Here is a 12,758-nt window from a genome sequence, read left to right as displayed (position 1 = left end):
TAACAGCACTCAGCGATCAGGAGCATTGTCAGGTCAGGTCCTTACTGCAGAAGTACAACCTATATCTGCCCATGAGGGAGATATAGGTTGTACTTGTCCTGTAGTGGATGAGGTACCTGTATAGGTGCATTCCTCCGTCAGAGTATGAGGAAGCAAAGACTCACATTCACCAGCTCCTCCCACAGGTAATCAGGGAAAGTAGGAGCCCTTTTGCCTCTCCCATTGTGCTGGTGAAGAAGACGGATTGTCTGTGAGTGGATTATGGGCTCTTGAACAGCAAGAGGGCCTCAAAGCTAAGTTGGAAAAGTGCTCCTTCTTCAGACCAGAGGTGAGATACTTGGGTTACATCATATCTACGGATGGTGTGTACAAGATAGAAGCATTCTCAAAGTAGCAGCGACCTAACCATGGGTCTGAGTTGCGTTCCTTCTTAGGATTTGCAAGCTACTACCAAGGTTTTGTTGAAGGGTTTGCCAAGCTTGCGGCCCCACGGCATCACCTGGTTGCTGAACTGACTGGCTCCAAATCACTGACATCATCCTGGAAAAAGTCTTACCTTTTGCATGGACAGAGGAGTGTGAGCAGAGCTTTGAGGGATTTAAAAGTAGGTTGATGGCTTCTCCAGTCTTAGCCTACGCTAACTTCGCCTAACAGTTCATCCTAGAGGTTGATGCCAGCTACAGTGGAGTACAAGAACAGGAGGGTAAGGTTAGACTCATAGCTTATGCATGCCGTGGCCTTAAGCATTCAGAGCGTAACATGAGCAACTACAACTCTCTGAAATTTGAGGTTCTGGCCCTCAAATGGGCCATGACTGAACAATTCAGAGATTACCTCCTGGGACAGAAATGAAGGTTTAATATAAATTTCTGAAATTATATTATTGTCCTGCAATCTGACTACTTACCCCATATGTGAGGTGGTCACAATCTTAATTTGTACTTTGCAGCATGGTTTGCTGGTTTGTTCCCATAAACATGCACACAAAAAAACCTTCTAAATGCTGAAAAAATTTGTTCCGTCATTCATAACATCAGCATATCACACTGTGCTCATCTTGATATTAGCCCCCCGGTCACCGCGCACACTGTTAAATACATGCCTATACATACCTAATACATGGGTGGATGATGTCAAGTAGTGTTAAAGAGCTTTGAGTGGTCGGTACAGTCTATTTACCATTCAAGACCCAATGTATTTGCCGTTGTATATAGTCCCTGATGACAGTATTTGTACCTATTTGTCTGAGTGACTTGATGCTCTGAATCTCCTGTTTGATGAGGTCTTCTCACAGTGTGAGAAACCACCAGAGCGGGAAGTTGTGTTATGCTTCAGCGAAGCGATAGAGTTCCGACAACAGTGCGTCAGGATGACCAAGATCACAGAGCTTCATTACCGGCTGACACAACTAGTACACAATATCACTGTTACGTGTCAGTGTTGTGTGTTTTCCTCTCCCTCCATGTTTTCCTTTCAGGTGCCAATCAGTTGCCACCTGTACAGGCCAATCCGGCTGCACCTGGGTTCCAGAAGGCCAGCTAGGCAATCCGCTGAGTGGGCCCCGTTATAAAAGGGAGAAGGCCTGAAGAGTTCAGGAGTGTTTTTGTTTCCATATACCCACTGACACTGCTAGAGGTGCAGGTTTGTGGTGGGAGGTTGAGGACAGTAGGTAAGTTTGGTGTACATTTGTGCACTCACGTAGGTCTAAAATATTAGACTATTGTTGGTGCTGCCTCTGTATTGTTTTGATGGACTTTTATTAGATACGCAGATGAAGCCATTAGGTTTCTTTCTTTCTTAGAGGTAGTTAGCCAGGCCTAGTTTTGTTATCCTGATTTCTTTTGTTTGGCACAACCACAACTGTCCCAACCTCTCCCACTTAGAACTTTTGGGTTGTTTATTAAACCGAGTCATAATAAATGTTATTTTGAAACGGTTACTCCTCCTTTGGACTTCTTTTCACTTATTCTTTGACTGCCATGTGTTCGTCCCCCCCACATATCCCCTAGACCGAGAAGGGGACGTAACAATCACTGATTGCTTGTTTGCCCTTCTGTACTGTTCTGTGTACATCCCGTGCCAGTTTCCAGTCTTCTGTTGGCAGAACTTGGCAGGGGCTCTGTTCATTTGCAAAGGTTTTTATGGAATTACATAACTTAAACAGGTGATATGAAAATAACTTTAACTATGCATCTAGAGGGTTCAAAAACCTATTTCATAGCACTATGAAAATGTGAGTTTTACTTGTAATTATTTACTCCAGGTAACACTTAGTGAATGTAAGCAACGCAATACGTTTTCTAAGTTTTACAGTCAAACCTTATTACAGTGTTGATGGATGACAATATGAATATCATTTTGACTTGGTAGCAATCAGAATATATGTAGATCTGAACATAATTGATGAACAGCTTTGGTCAGCTACTATGACTTCTGACCTACAACTCCATGAAACCTAGCCCTTTGACCTTAAAGCTTTGCTTTGGATTCATATGTTTTACTTCAGCTATTTGCACTGCAGCTCATCACAGCAGCTGTTTGTGACACTGGAACAGTTTGACTGGTCCCTTCGCCAGATACACATTCATATCTACCAATCACTGCCTCAATATGGTTTCACAACACAAATAACTCTTGCATAACTGTCAGGCATAAATTAATTACACAGAATCAACCTTTTAATAGGACACAGAATCATTTCTTCAGTGCAGGCTCCATTTGCATTGAAACTGTTGTTTTAGAGGTGGAGATTCTGGGGGAACAAAATATTAGAAACATCTTTTCTGGATACGAAGTGATTTTATTTCACAGTCTGGGATATGTCAACGATTAGCAAAAACATAGATTTTGATGCACTGCATCAAATACTGCAGTGCTTTATTTTACAGCAGTGATGACCCTAGGAGACGCCAGGAGAATAGCATGTTTTACCCCATAGAGCAAACATGACTGGTTCAAACAGGTGGAAAATAGAAAGTACAATGTTGAAGCCAGGGCTCTAGATTGTAAGTTTGATATGACATAATAAATGATTTCATGCTGCGATGGCCGCAGGATCAAACATTGTGGTTTTCATTGATTTTATGGGGACATTTGGCCTTATGGGATTGAGTGTCTGTATTCGTACTACTTTTATTTATTATTATAGCTGAGGTTCAACTTTCAAAATTAAAAAACTAAAATCCCCCTTGCAAAAATATTTCTCTTGTAAAAACCCCAGAAAAAAAGAAAATGTAAGTTTTGATATTGCTGTATGTATCTCTTCTCATTGAAGGACTGTAGGTTTCCCAAAGGGTGGTGAGTTGCATACTTTTTTTTTTTTTTTAAATCGAGGAATGTGTTACAGCTGAAACAGACATTTTGCAGAGTGCACTTTTAAGGATAACAATGGTGTAATGTTTTTCTGTTATCACTTATTGGAAGAGTCTAAACCCACTGTTGTTGGCATCTTACTACAAGACAGCATTTTTCAACCTGGCTGCTTTCTCTTTGTTACTGTACATGTGGTGGGAGTGACTCAAAGACACTACTTGTGTTTTCATCATCTAGTCTGCAAACACATTAAAGGAATACAGTGAACGTGTGCTTGTTTTCAAACAAGAGACACTGAAACCACAGGAAGTTTACTTCATAAAATTCACTCAATGATTTATCTCCTATTCATGGATTAATTATTTGTTAATTTAATTATTAAGAGTTACAAAGAAACTCAGGCCAAATGTTGCAGTCTCTTGAGAGACTTTAAAAACAATCAGAGCGAATTACTTTGGAAGCTTGAGTAAACCTAATGAACAGCAGCAGCTTAAGCTTTTTATGGTGTTATCCAGAACAGCTTTGGTGCAACATGGACTCAACAGTGTTGAGTGTGGGACGGTTAACATCTTCTGTGTGGGTGAACGTTTCCTACATGAGCACAGCTACAGCTGTCAACTACAAGTGGAAAAGAGATTCCACCCTGTGAAGCTCTCTGGGTGGAGCCTTGAATATCACTGTTCCTGATGTGTGGTCACATGATGAACTTGCAGAGTCCTGTAGAAAGCGAACCACATCTTTTCATAGAAAACTGAGGTATTGGACACAGAGCAGCTCAGTTTCATGCTGGGTTGCTGTGGTGTCAGCACTTTTTCAATACATTAACACAGTTGAGGCACACTTCCCTTTGATCTTTTAATTAGCAGGAGGCCTGCAACCACGTTAATTATGTCCCATTTCCTCTTCCTGTCACTGGCTGCCAGCTGCCAGTAGAAAGACTGCTTGTTTAACTCAACATCTGCAATAATCTATGCAAACATCTGCCTGTGCGTCTCAAAAACAGTCCTTTTTGCATGAACGCAAAAGGAAAATATGTACAAATGTTAATATTGAAATGAAGGATTGCTAAAATAATTGATTATCGTGATCAAAATAGACACTGTGGTCAAATAGAGAGTTTACGTTCCGACAGTATTACATGTGGACAACAGGGGCATGAGGGGAAAGTGCTCCAACCTAATTTAGTTTGTCTGGTGTTTTCAGACGGGACACTGCCTTCGGACCTCTAGTGTTATCTAGTTATTAGAGTTTCCTTGATACCTCTCAGAGGTAAACTGAGTGCTCAGTTGCTGACAGCAGCTTCTGTGCTGGCGCTGGCTGCAGGGATGCGAGGCATCTTCTTGGCTGGACTGGGGATGTGCTGAAGGAGGAAAACAACTGCTGGTTAACAAAGCACTAAATGGTTTCGGGTCAAATCCATGTCCGATCTGCTGCTCCGTTATGAACACTAATCCCATCTGTAGGACAAGTCATGTCAGTCACCAGTGTTCTGCTCTAAAACCCTCGTCCCAAACATTTCGTCACTTCTACAGGTGTCAAATTTCATGCATGTGTCTTTTTAAGACTTGATAGTGACGTCACCGTGTTCCCAGATCGTGGTTCCTTTGCTCTACAGTGGATATAATGTTCAAAGTAGGAAACTGTCCTAAGGTTTAGACCTCCTGTACCTCGGTGGCAGTGCTAGAGCGAACAAGTTCTGGCTCCGATTGCAGATCATGGTCCAGAGGTCTTCGGGCATATTCCCTACGGTGCTTGTCATCTATTCGTGTCAGGTACCACGTCCCTGGGAACAGATCCTCCACTTGGCCTTGAGGGATGTAGCTGGCTGTGAGGACAGATTGAAAATAGAATGTGATCACCGTGATGGCAAGCAGTGAGAGATGCAGGATTCCAAATATCAACTAAAATCCTGTTTGTCAGTGCCGACACAATCTCAAGGCTCATGCAGCAGAGTTTGGGCCAGTACACCCATTGATAAATGCATTCCACTTGTGCCCGCTATAGATCATTAACCCTTCTATATGAATATCTCAATCAAACTACGATGCTTATTAGAATACACATATTTGATTGGCTGAGTGGCATCACGTGAGATGATTTACAACGCATGTAATTGGTCGATGCATTTCCTGGACAGCTGAATGAGTGTCGTAAAGGCTAGAAAAGCTGCGCCGGTTAAAATAGAAATGCTTCATCAAAATGTTAGAATTCTCAATTATTTAGTGGTTATAGGTCCAAGTCCGGCGACAACGGCGTCTGCATCTCTCTTCAGCACCCAGAGAGATTGAGCAGCCATTGTTTTAGGGAGTTTCTACAAGCTTTACTTCCTGCCACAATTGTGACTTTCACTGTAAAAGAAGCAGTTGGAACATGTCCTTGTGTATCAAACACGAGCAGCTGTGAAGCAAGGTCATACCAAGGTGGTGAGTCTCTTCTCTCAGCTTCATGTTCTCAGAGAAGACAGCAGGTGAAACCTTCTGTCTTGAGTCCAGTCTGACTTTCAGATCACTCAGGCTGGACACAAGTTTCTCCAGACCAGATCCTGAAACAAAAGTCAACAAATCACATTGTAGTCTGTTAGTTTCTACAGCTTTTATAATGACTTCAGGTTCTAATTTCATCCCCATCATCACACAGGTGAACTGAACCGTGGCCGACTCACCAGGTGTGTGGTCTTGTGTGACTCTGAGAGAATACAGAGTAGCAGCAAATCCTGAACCATAAGAGAAAACTCCAATCCTCTGTCCTGCCAGCTGTGAAGATGTGTGCCTGCAACACAGAGAAAAACTTTTTTTTTCCTGACAACACCAAGAGTCAATTCTTTCAACCAGTTCATTGAGTCCCACCAGAATCGGAGTTGTCTTTGCAGCCATAAAGTGATTACTTTGCATTGATGCCCCTGATCGGTTGAGATGCAATTTCCTGTTAACTTGCAATAAACTGCATATAGAATGCAACGATTTACAGTTGTTTGAAGATCTCACCAGTAATCTCACCTTACAATTAGCTGAAGGCTATGTAAAAATCTTTGAGCTGCTAGTATTAGGTAAACGGCAATGTTACTGTAATGTTACGGATCCTGTTAGACCAACGCTGCACTGCCCGAAAAAAAGAAGGGACTCAGCCAACAGATCCAGTTGCGTTGGGTACTGGGGACCTGGGTTCAGGACTTGTCTCTATCATGGTTCAATGTCAAAGCGTCTACAGCAGGGTTAGTCGGTTGTTCAGTAGACACTTTGTGTTGTTCAGTTCATTTGGAGTTCTTCAGGTCTTTACCAAATCTAGAAATGCTTGGTTTCCTGTGCTTTTGTTTTGAGGTGTTTTCATCTGACGTGAACATTTTGTGATTAAATACAGTGAATGAATGAATGAAAACAGTCACACTGAGACTTACTCTGCAAAGAGTGATGCCAGGCAGCCATAGACAGAGGGGGTGTACATGTTTCCGTTCTGGTTGGAGATCAGTAGGGAGGGCTTGGTCTTCCTCTCAAACAGATCTGCACTGGCCTTCATAAAGGCCTTCTCCACATCCCGGTCAAAGTAGGTCTCTTCCGGTCGTACATCTCTATCATTGAAAACACCCACACACCATTGATCAGAATCACTAAAGTGTATCCTGGTGTTGTCATAGAATAACTAGGTTGTACTTGTACCACCTGCTGGTAAAGTCATTTGGTAAGTTAGGTCATTAGGAAATACTTTCCACATGCAGAGCAAACTGTACATTAGACTTTACATCCAAGATGAAATACTACAGTATATTATATCTTATGAAGCGAGTGAGCACCAAGTGAAGAGTCAAGCAGAAGAAGGTGTCGGCATAGATGGAGGAACATGAAGTAGTAAGCAGGAGAATTAAGTTTCTAAATGCAGTCAAACAACCACTTTTTTTCATGTCTGATGTCTAGCCGTTTTATTAAGTGTACCTGAAGGCATCGAGACCTGTGAAGGGTCCCGTGTCAGTGTTGGGGCTGGGGTGATTTAGAAAGTCATTCAGCATCAATCTAGCCAAAGACTTCTGCACCAGCTTGCAGTAGGGAGAATGGAAGATTAGATGGCCAAAGTCGTCCAGGCTGAAACGCTTCTCTGAACCATCTGTGAAGAAGAAGAGCATGTTACTTGTTTTGCACGATCTCAAGAATTTGTAACACATATGCTTACATTTCATTGCAAAGAGCAATGAGAACAATTGTTATCTAAATACACCTTGCTGTGCTCATGTCGCACCTCTCCTCCCACCTCCGAACCATGCACTACGTACTAAATATCAAGGTGACAAAGCTCATTTCAACGTCAGGAACACACCAACACCTCAAAGAGCTGATGTGAGACGCCATGGAAACACAGCCCATTAGATCAAGCCCAGAGAGAAGAGCTGGATATATCCACTTTATATGTTCTCAGATACTGTACATTGTTGACACATTAGGTTAAAAGGCTCATGGTCTTGAACTTAGGTAAACTCTTGTACATGTACGTCCTGAAACCAACTTAACTAATCATGCTCTTATCGGATCAATCCCTCAAGACAGCAGCAAAACCTTTCCAACAGAAGGTACCGTGACTAATAAATACAGCTGTAAAAAAAAAGAAGAAGCATCAGATACTGATACTGTCAACTGCAATATTACGACTGCTCTTATTATGTAGCAGCAGTATTTGGGGGCTTTCTGTCTTCAAATATAAGATATTTGACATGGAGCAGTAATAAGATTGAATGAGTCATTAATGATGAATTTTCAGTTTAGTTCCGCTTGACTTGTTTTTTGTACAAGGTGATTTTCTCAATTTCATTTTCCACTACAGATAGTACCCCTTTGATGTAGGCAGAACTCTCAGCTGATTATAGCAACGGCGAATAAAATTGCAGTGACATCAACCTCAACGCGACACAAACAGTGTGATTCTTTCATTTGCAACCAAACAGAGGACCCTCTGTATTTTTATTTATTTATTATTACACAACTTCTACTAATGGAAAACCAAACACAAAATGGTTGCAGGAGAGGTGAGTGGAGACGAGTCGTACAATGTAGGGCAAACAAGGCATTAGTGAGAACACGCTCACATCTTTCCTTTCTGGGAGCCGAGTCCAAAACTGTGTGGTAATATCTGATACCTCTGCACCTCTTTTAGTGTTATCCATGTGGAGCACCAGTCTGTATTGATCATAGACATCAGTTTTAACCCACCTCTTTGCCACTGTGTGTGGATCTTGTTGCGATACACAGAGTAGCAGCGGTCCAAGGCACTCAGGTAGCACTCTATCGACAGCTTGCCGTCCACCACAGGATACTCGGACATCAGGTCTGGCTTGTAGAAGTCATATGCATGCTGCATGTGGGTTCCTCGTAGACCTGCACCAAAGACACCAGCTGGCTCAATTCAACTCCTATGTAGAGCTCATTCTGTGTTGGCTGCACCATCTCCACTAAGCTTGATCATTTTTCAAATCTTTCACAGATTCACTTTTATATTGCCGTTTGTAAACTTTCAGACAATGACTGAGATACCAACGCAACTAACCAGTGCAAATTGTAAAAGTCACTTGTCCCAAATAAAAATGTAATTATAGAAGACAGACTTATGAGAAAAAAAAAAAGTTAAGTAAAAGTAAAGTATCAGATGACAGATACTTTACTTAAATCACATGTTCCTTCCAAATGTCTGACAACCTTGATTTCAGTGATTAACAGCAGAGAAGATTAAAAGTAAGTGACTTAATCAGCATTTGGATATTGTGATTGGCTAAATAACAATGGGGTCTTATTATACGGCCAATCATTGAAGAGTGCTATCTGACAAGTTGTGCACAGCAGTCATCACATAGCTGACCTCGTTCAAAGGCCAGAGGAGCATTAGGCCCGACCAGCATGGCCACTGCACCAGCACCTCCCGTAGGCCGGGCACTTCCTGTGGCGTAGACAGCAATGTCCCCCGCTACAACCAAAGCATAACGTCCTGCAGAAAGGGAACACGAGGAGGAGCATGTTTTTATATGTATCCAAACATACACACAAGTCTCTTCTCGAAAATGGAATCATTAGCACAGTGGCACAAAACTGTTGCAGCAACCCATTCTATAAGAGTGTAATATATTTGTTGCAACAATTAAGGCTGACTAAACGCTATTATGTGCAAAAAAGGGAATCACCTCATCAATCAGGAGTTAGCAGTAATCAATATGCAACACTTCCCAATGATGTAATTGAATGAAAACTTCTACACTTCCGATATTTCATAGACTATTCAATGAATCGATCAATGTGAAAATATATATATATATATATATGTTCACTCACCATCCCATGAGCTGGACTCCACCCAGTTGACAGCATTGAAGAGTGCAGCTGTACCCCCGTAGCAGGCATTTGTGGTGTCAATGCCCTCCACATCTGTATTGCCAGAGTCCTCAAATAGCTGCATGATGACCGTCTTGACAGACTTGGACTTATCAATGATGGTCTCTGTGCCCACCTCCAGTCGACCTACACTGTCATAGGACAGCCTGTTCCTCTCCATCAACCTCTGGACCACCGTCAGGCACAAAGAGTTGATGTCCTCACGATCTGAGCAGAAGCCCATACGGGCTTGGCCCAGGCCCACGGTGTATTTACCAGCTGTTACACCGTCTAACTGCTCCAGCTCGGCCTGGTCCACATACTGGGACGGGAAGTACAATTCCAAAGCAATGATACCTACATCTTTGGGCCATGGTCCTAAGCAACTGATTGGTGCTGATCCTGGCATCCTGAAAGGGTGGAGTAGAGGTTTCAGGTTCAGCATTATATTCATTTGATAAATAGGTTGTGTGTTGGAGTACTACAACTTTGGATTTGTCGACAGTGTTGGGCCCACTTAGTGCTCCTGATGTAAGAGTCGGAACCGGTCTTTGTTTGTTTAGCTGCGTCAGAAAACACATTCCCTTGTTCGCCCGTTGGACATGTTAACAGAAAACTAAGTTACTGTTTGAGAGGCTCACAGTCAAAAGAAGCCAAGAACATTGCAGTCGCAACGCAACATTAGACATGACGGGACATTGTTCCACTGTTGCGTTGTGTAGCTAATGTAAAGTTAGCTATATGGGAAGGTTACAGAAAACACTGACCAACAACTACCATGTTTGCTACGGCCATATCACTAGTAGAATGACACTTATTGTGGTGGTTGAGACACTATTCTGCTTTAACATTACTTGACTTTTAAATACTAACCTAACCGAACTACCGCTAACTAATGAAACGCCGGTACCGTGGTACACGCCACAAACTATGGCTAACGGAAGACGTTAAACCACTGAGTGAGTTGCTAACGCTAGCTGTAAAAGGCACAAGACGAGCCTCTTTAGGACTAAAGTTAAAATGTTAAAAAGTGGTTAAGTGTGACCGCTAGATAGCCCTGAGCTTATATTGCGTAATCTACGTCCCTAAACAGATAACGTTAACCTAGCTACATAACGCTTGTGTCTGGGAGACAAGATACAACAGATAGAGCTAAACTTGGTGAAAGGTCAATGGGATTTTCTACAATTTAACTTAATTCCGAAAAATGTAACGTTAACCCGTTAGACTGTCATATGGACGGCTCAATCGTGGAAGAAATTACACATTTATTGCCGTAAAGACTATGTGACAATGTTTATTTTAAAAAGACATTTAGTTTTGTTTTGCCATAATATTGCAACCCGGACGCATTAGGTGACGGACCCGCTTCCTTTCTGATAGGGCTGGAATTTCCATTCAGCAGCTTGATTTAAAGCTAGCGGTGTCTCGTTATATTTATGAACCAACTATGTTAGATATAAACTAGTACGCTTTTCGAGTAGCAAAACGCCAACGCAACAATTCGGATTTAATGAATTAAGATTACAAACTGACACCCGCGATAACAAGTTTATGTTGACTAATACCGTCTACCAAGACTTAACAGACACATTCTAGTATTTAATATACAATATTGCAGAGCGTAACGTTACGTGGATCTTCTCACCTGAGTGTGAAGTTAACTCCAGAGATATTACGAGTCACTGACGTTGTAATTTGTGTCCAGTCCACCAATCTTTGACAGACCGGCAGAAGTGTATTTATGTATGACGATGACAGCGCAGCGTACGCCCTGCACGACAGCACCTGGCCTGCTGGCCAATCACAGCTCACAGATAACATGCGGCGCTACCGAGTCCTGCGCATCTTTGGCAAATCGGATATTAGGAATCACAACCACGCGCCGGAGCCGTGTCTGCGGACCAATGGCGTGAGTTGTACGATGTATGGTGAGAGAGAAGGAGCCAATCAGACTGTGAACGTAATTCCTGGCGCGGTAGACACAGCAGTGGGCAACGCTTGAAAAACAGAGCAGTGTGTCCATGGCAACGACCCATGATCCATTCATACAGCGGGAACGGCAATTGCCTATTATAAGATGTTCCGTTCATTTAACGTCAATTTTCGGTGATGACCATCAGTGTCCATGTAATTAAAGGACCTGTTAACTATTAAATGAACCATTGTTCATGTAATCCTGATGCACCTTTTAAATCAGGTCCCAAGGTATTTTAGTTCTGTATTATGCAAAGCATCTTTGTTTTTGGAGTAAACTGAAGGATGTCTGGTCTGAGAGCTTGTCTCTCAAACTGTTTCTAAGTAAAAGTACTGAAGTATTATCTATAAAATGTAATTAAAGTATCAAAAGAAAAGTCATCTCCTCAGTGCAGTATGTGGAATGTCCCCTTTCAGTGTTTTATATTATTATATAACAGCTGTTGTATTATAGGATTGTGATGCATTAAGGTGTTAACGGCAGTTTAATGTTGGAGCCATGTTATTTGATGTGTGACATTGCATCATAATTCAGAAAGTGTTTAATGTGTAACTGTAAATCTGCAGAGTAAGTAATAACTATATCTGTCAGATAAATGTGGCAATACTCAAGTGAGTTTAAGTAGCTCAAAATTATAATTATATATATATATATATATATATATATTTTTTTTTTAAGTACAGAACTTGAAGTAGAGTTGCCGTCTTACACACTTCTCTGTCCTAATTAAATCCAAAGAACAGTTATACAAAATATCCTAATAAAAATTAACACCACCAACGCAGCAGTGCAACAAAATATGTGGATTCTTAAATATCAGATTTCTGTCATCTAAAGCTTTATTTAATATCAGATAATCATATGGGTTTATTTTGTCTTAGACCTTGCTTAACATCTGTTACACCTGGCTGTGCCCTGAACAATATGTCAGCCTAAATTAATCAACTCCTCCCAGTCATATTAATACTCACATTCCTCGAGGCACCGGCCAAGGAGGTGGAGTAGCAACCATCTTTGAGTCAAGCCTATTAATAAACCCTGTAAGATCCAAATGTGTTAATGAAAATGTAACGGTATATGTACACTGGGTGGCGCTGTTCTGTAGTCCTGTGCTTGCCTAGATAGTC

General features: G+C 41.7%; 1 protein-coding gene across 1 annotated transcript; it reads right to left on the bottom strand.

Moving 5' to 3' along the window:
- Positions 1 to 2,779: 2,779 nt before the first annotated feature.
- hmgcs1 (3-hydroxy-3-methylglutaryl-CoA synthase 1 (soluble)) lies at positions 2,780 to 11,454 on the bottom strand. Its single transcript, XM_034546733.1, has 10 exons — positions 11,302 to 11,454; positions 9,615 to 10,063; positions 9,148 to 9,273; positions 8,505 to 8,669; positions 7,239 to 7,407; positions 6,707 to 6,877; positions 5,975 to 6,081; positions 5,729 to 5,854; positions 4,980 to 5,137; positions 2,780 to 4,672 (listed from the first exon to the last, which is right to left on the bottom strand). The coding sequence occupies exons 2-10, from the start codon at positions 10,060 to 10,062 to the stop codon at positions 4,595 to 4,597; spliced, it is 1,548 nt and encodes a 515-aa protein (XP_034402624.1). The 5' UTR covers position 10,063; positions 11,302 to 11,454; the 3' UTR covers positions 2,780 to 4,594.
- Between the last annotated feature and the right edge of the window lie 1,304 nt (positions 11,455 to 12,758).

The sequence above is a fragment of the Cyclopterus lumpus genome, chromosome 12, assembly GCF_009769545.1.
Source record: "Cyclopterus lumpus isolate fCycLum1 chromosome 12, fCycLum1.pri, whole genome shotgun sequence".
Classification (NCBI taxonomy): Eukaryota; Metazoa; Chordata; class Actinopteri; order Perciformes; family Cyclopteridae; genus Cyclopterus; species Cyclopterus lumpus.
The sequence above is the reverse complement of the archived record's forward strand: the minus strand, read 5'-3'. Positions and strand labels throughout refer to the sequence as shown.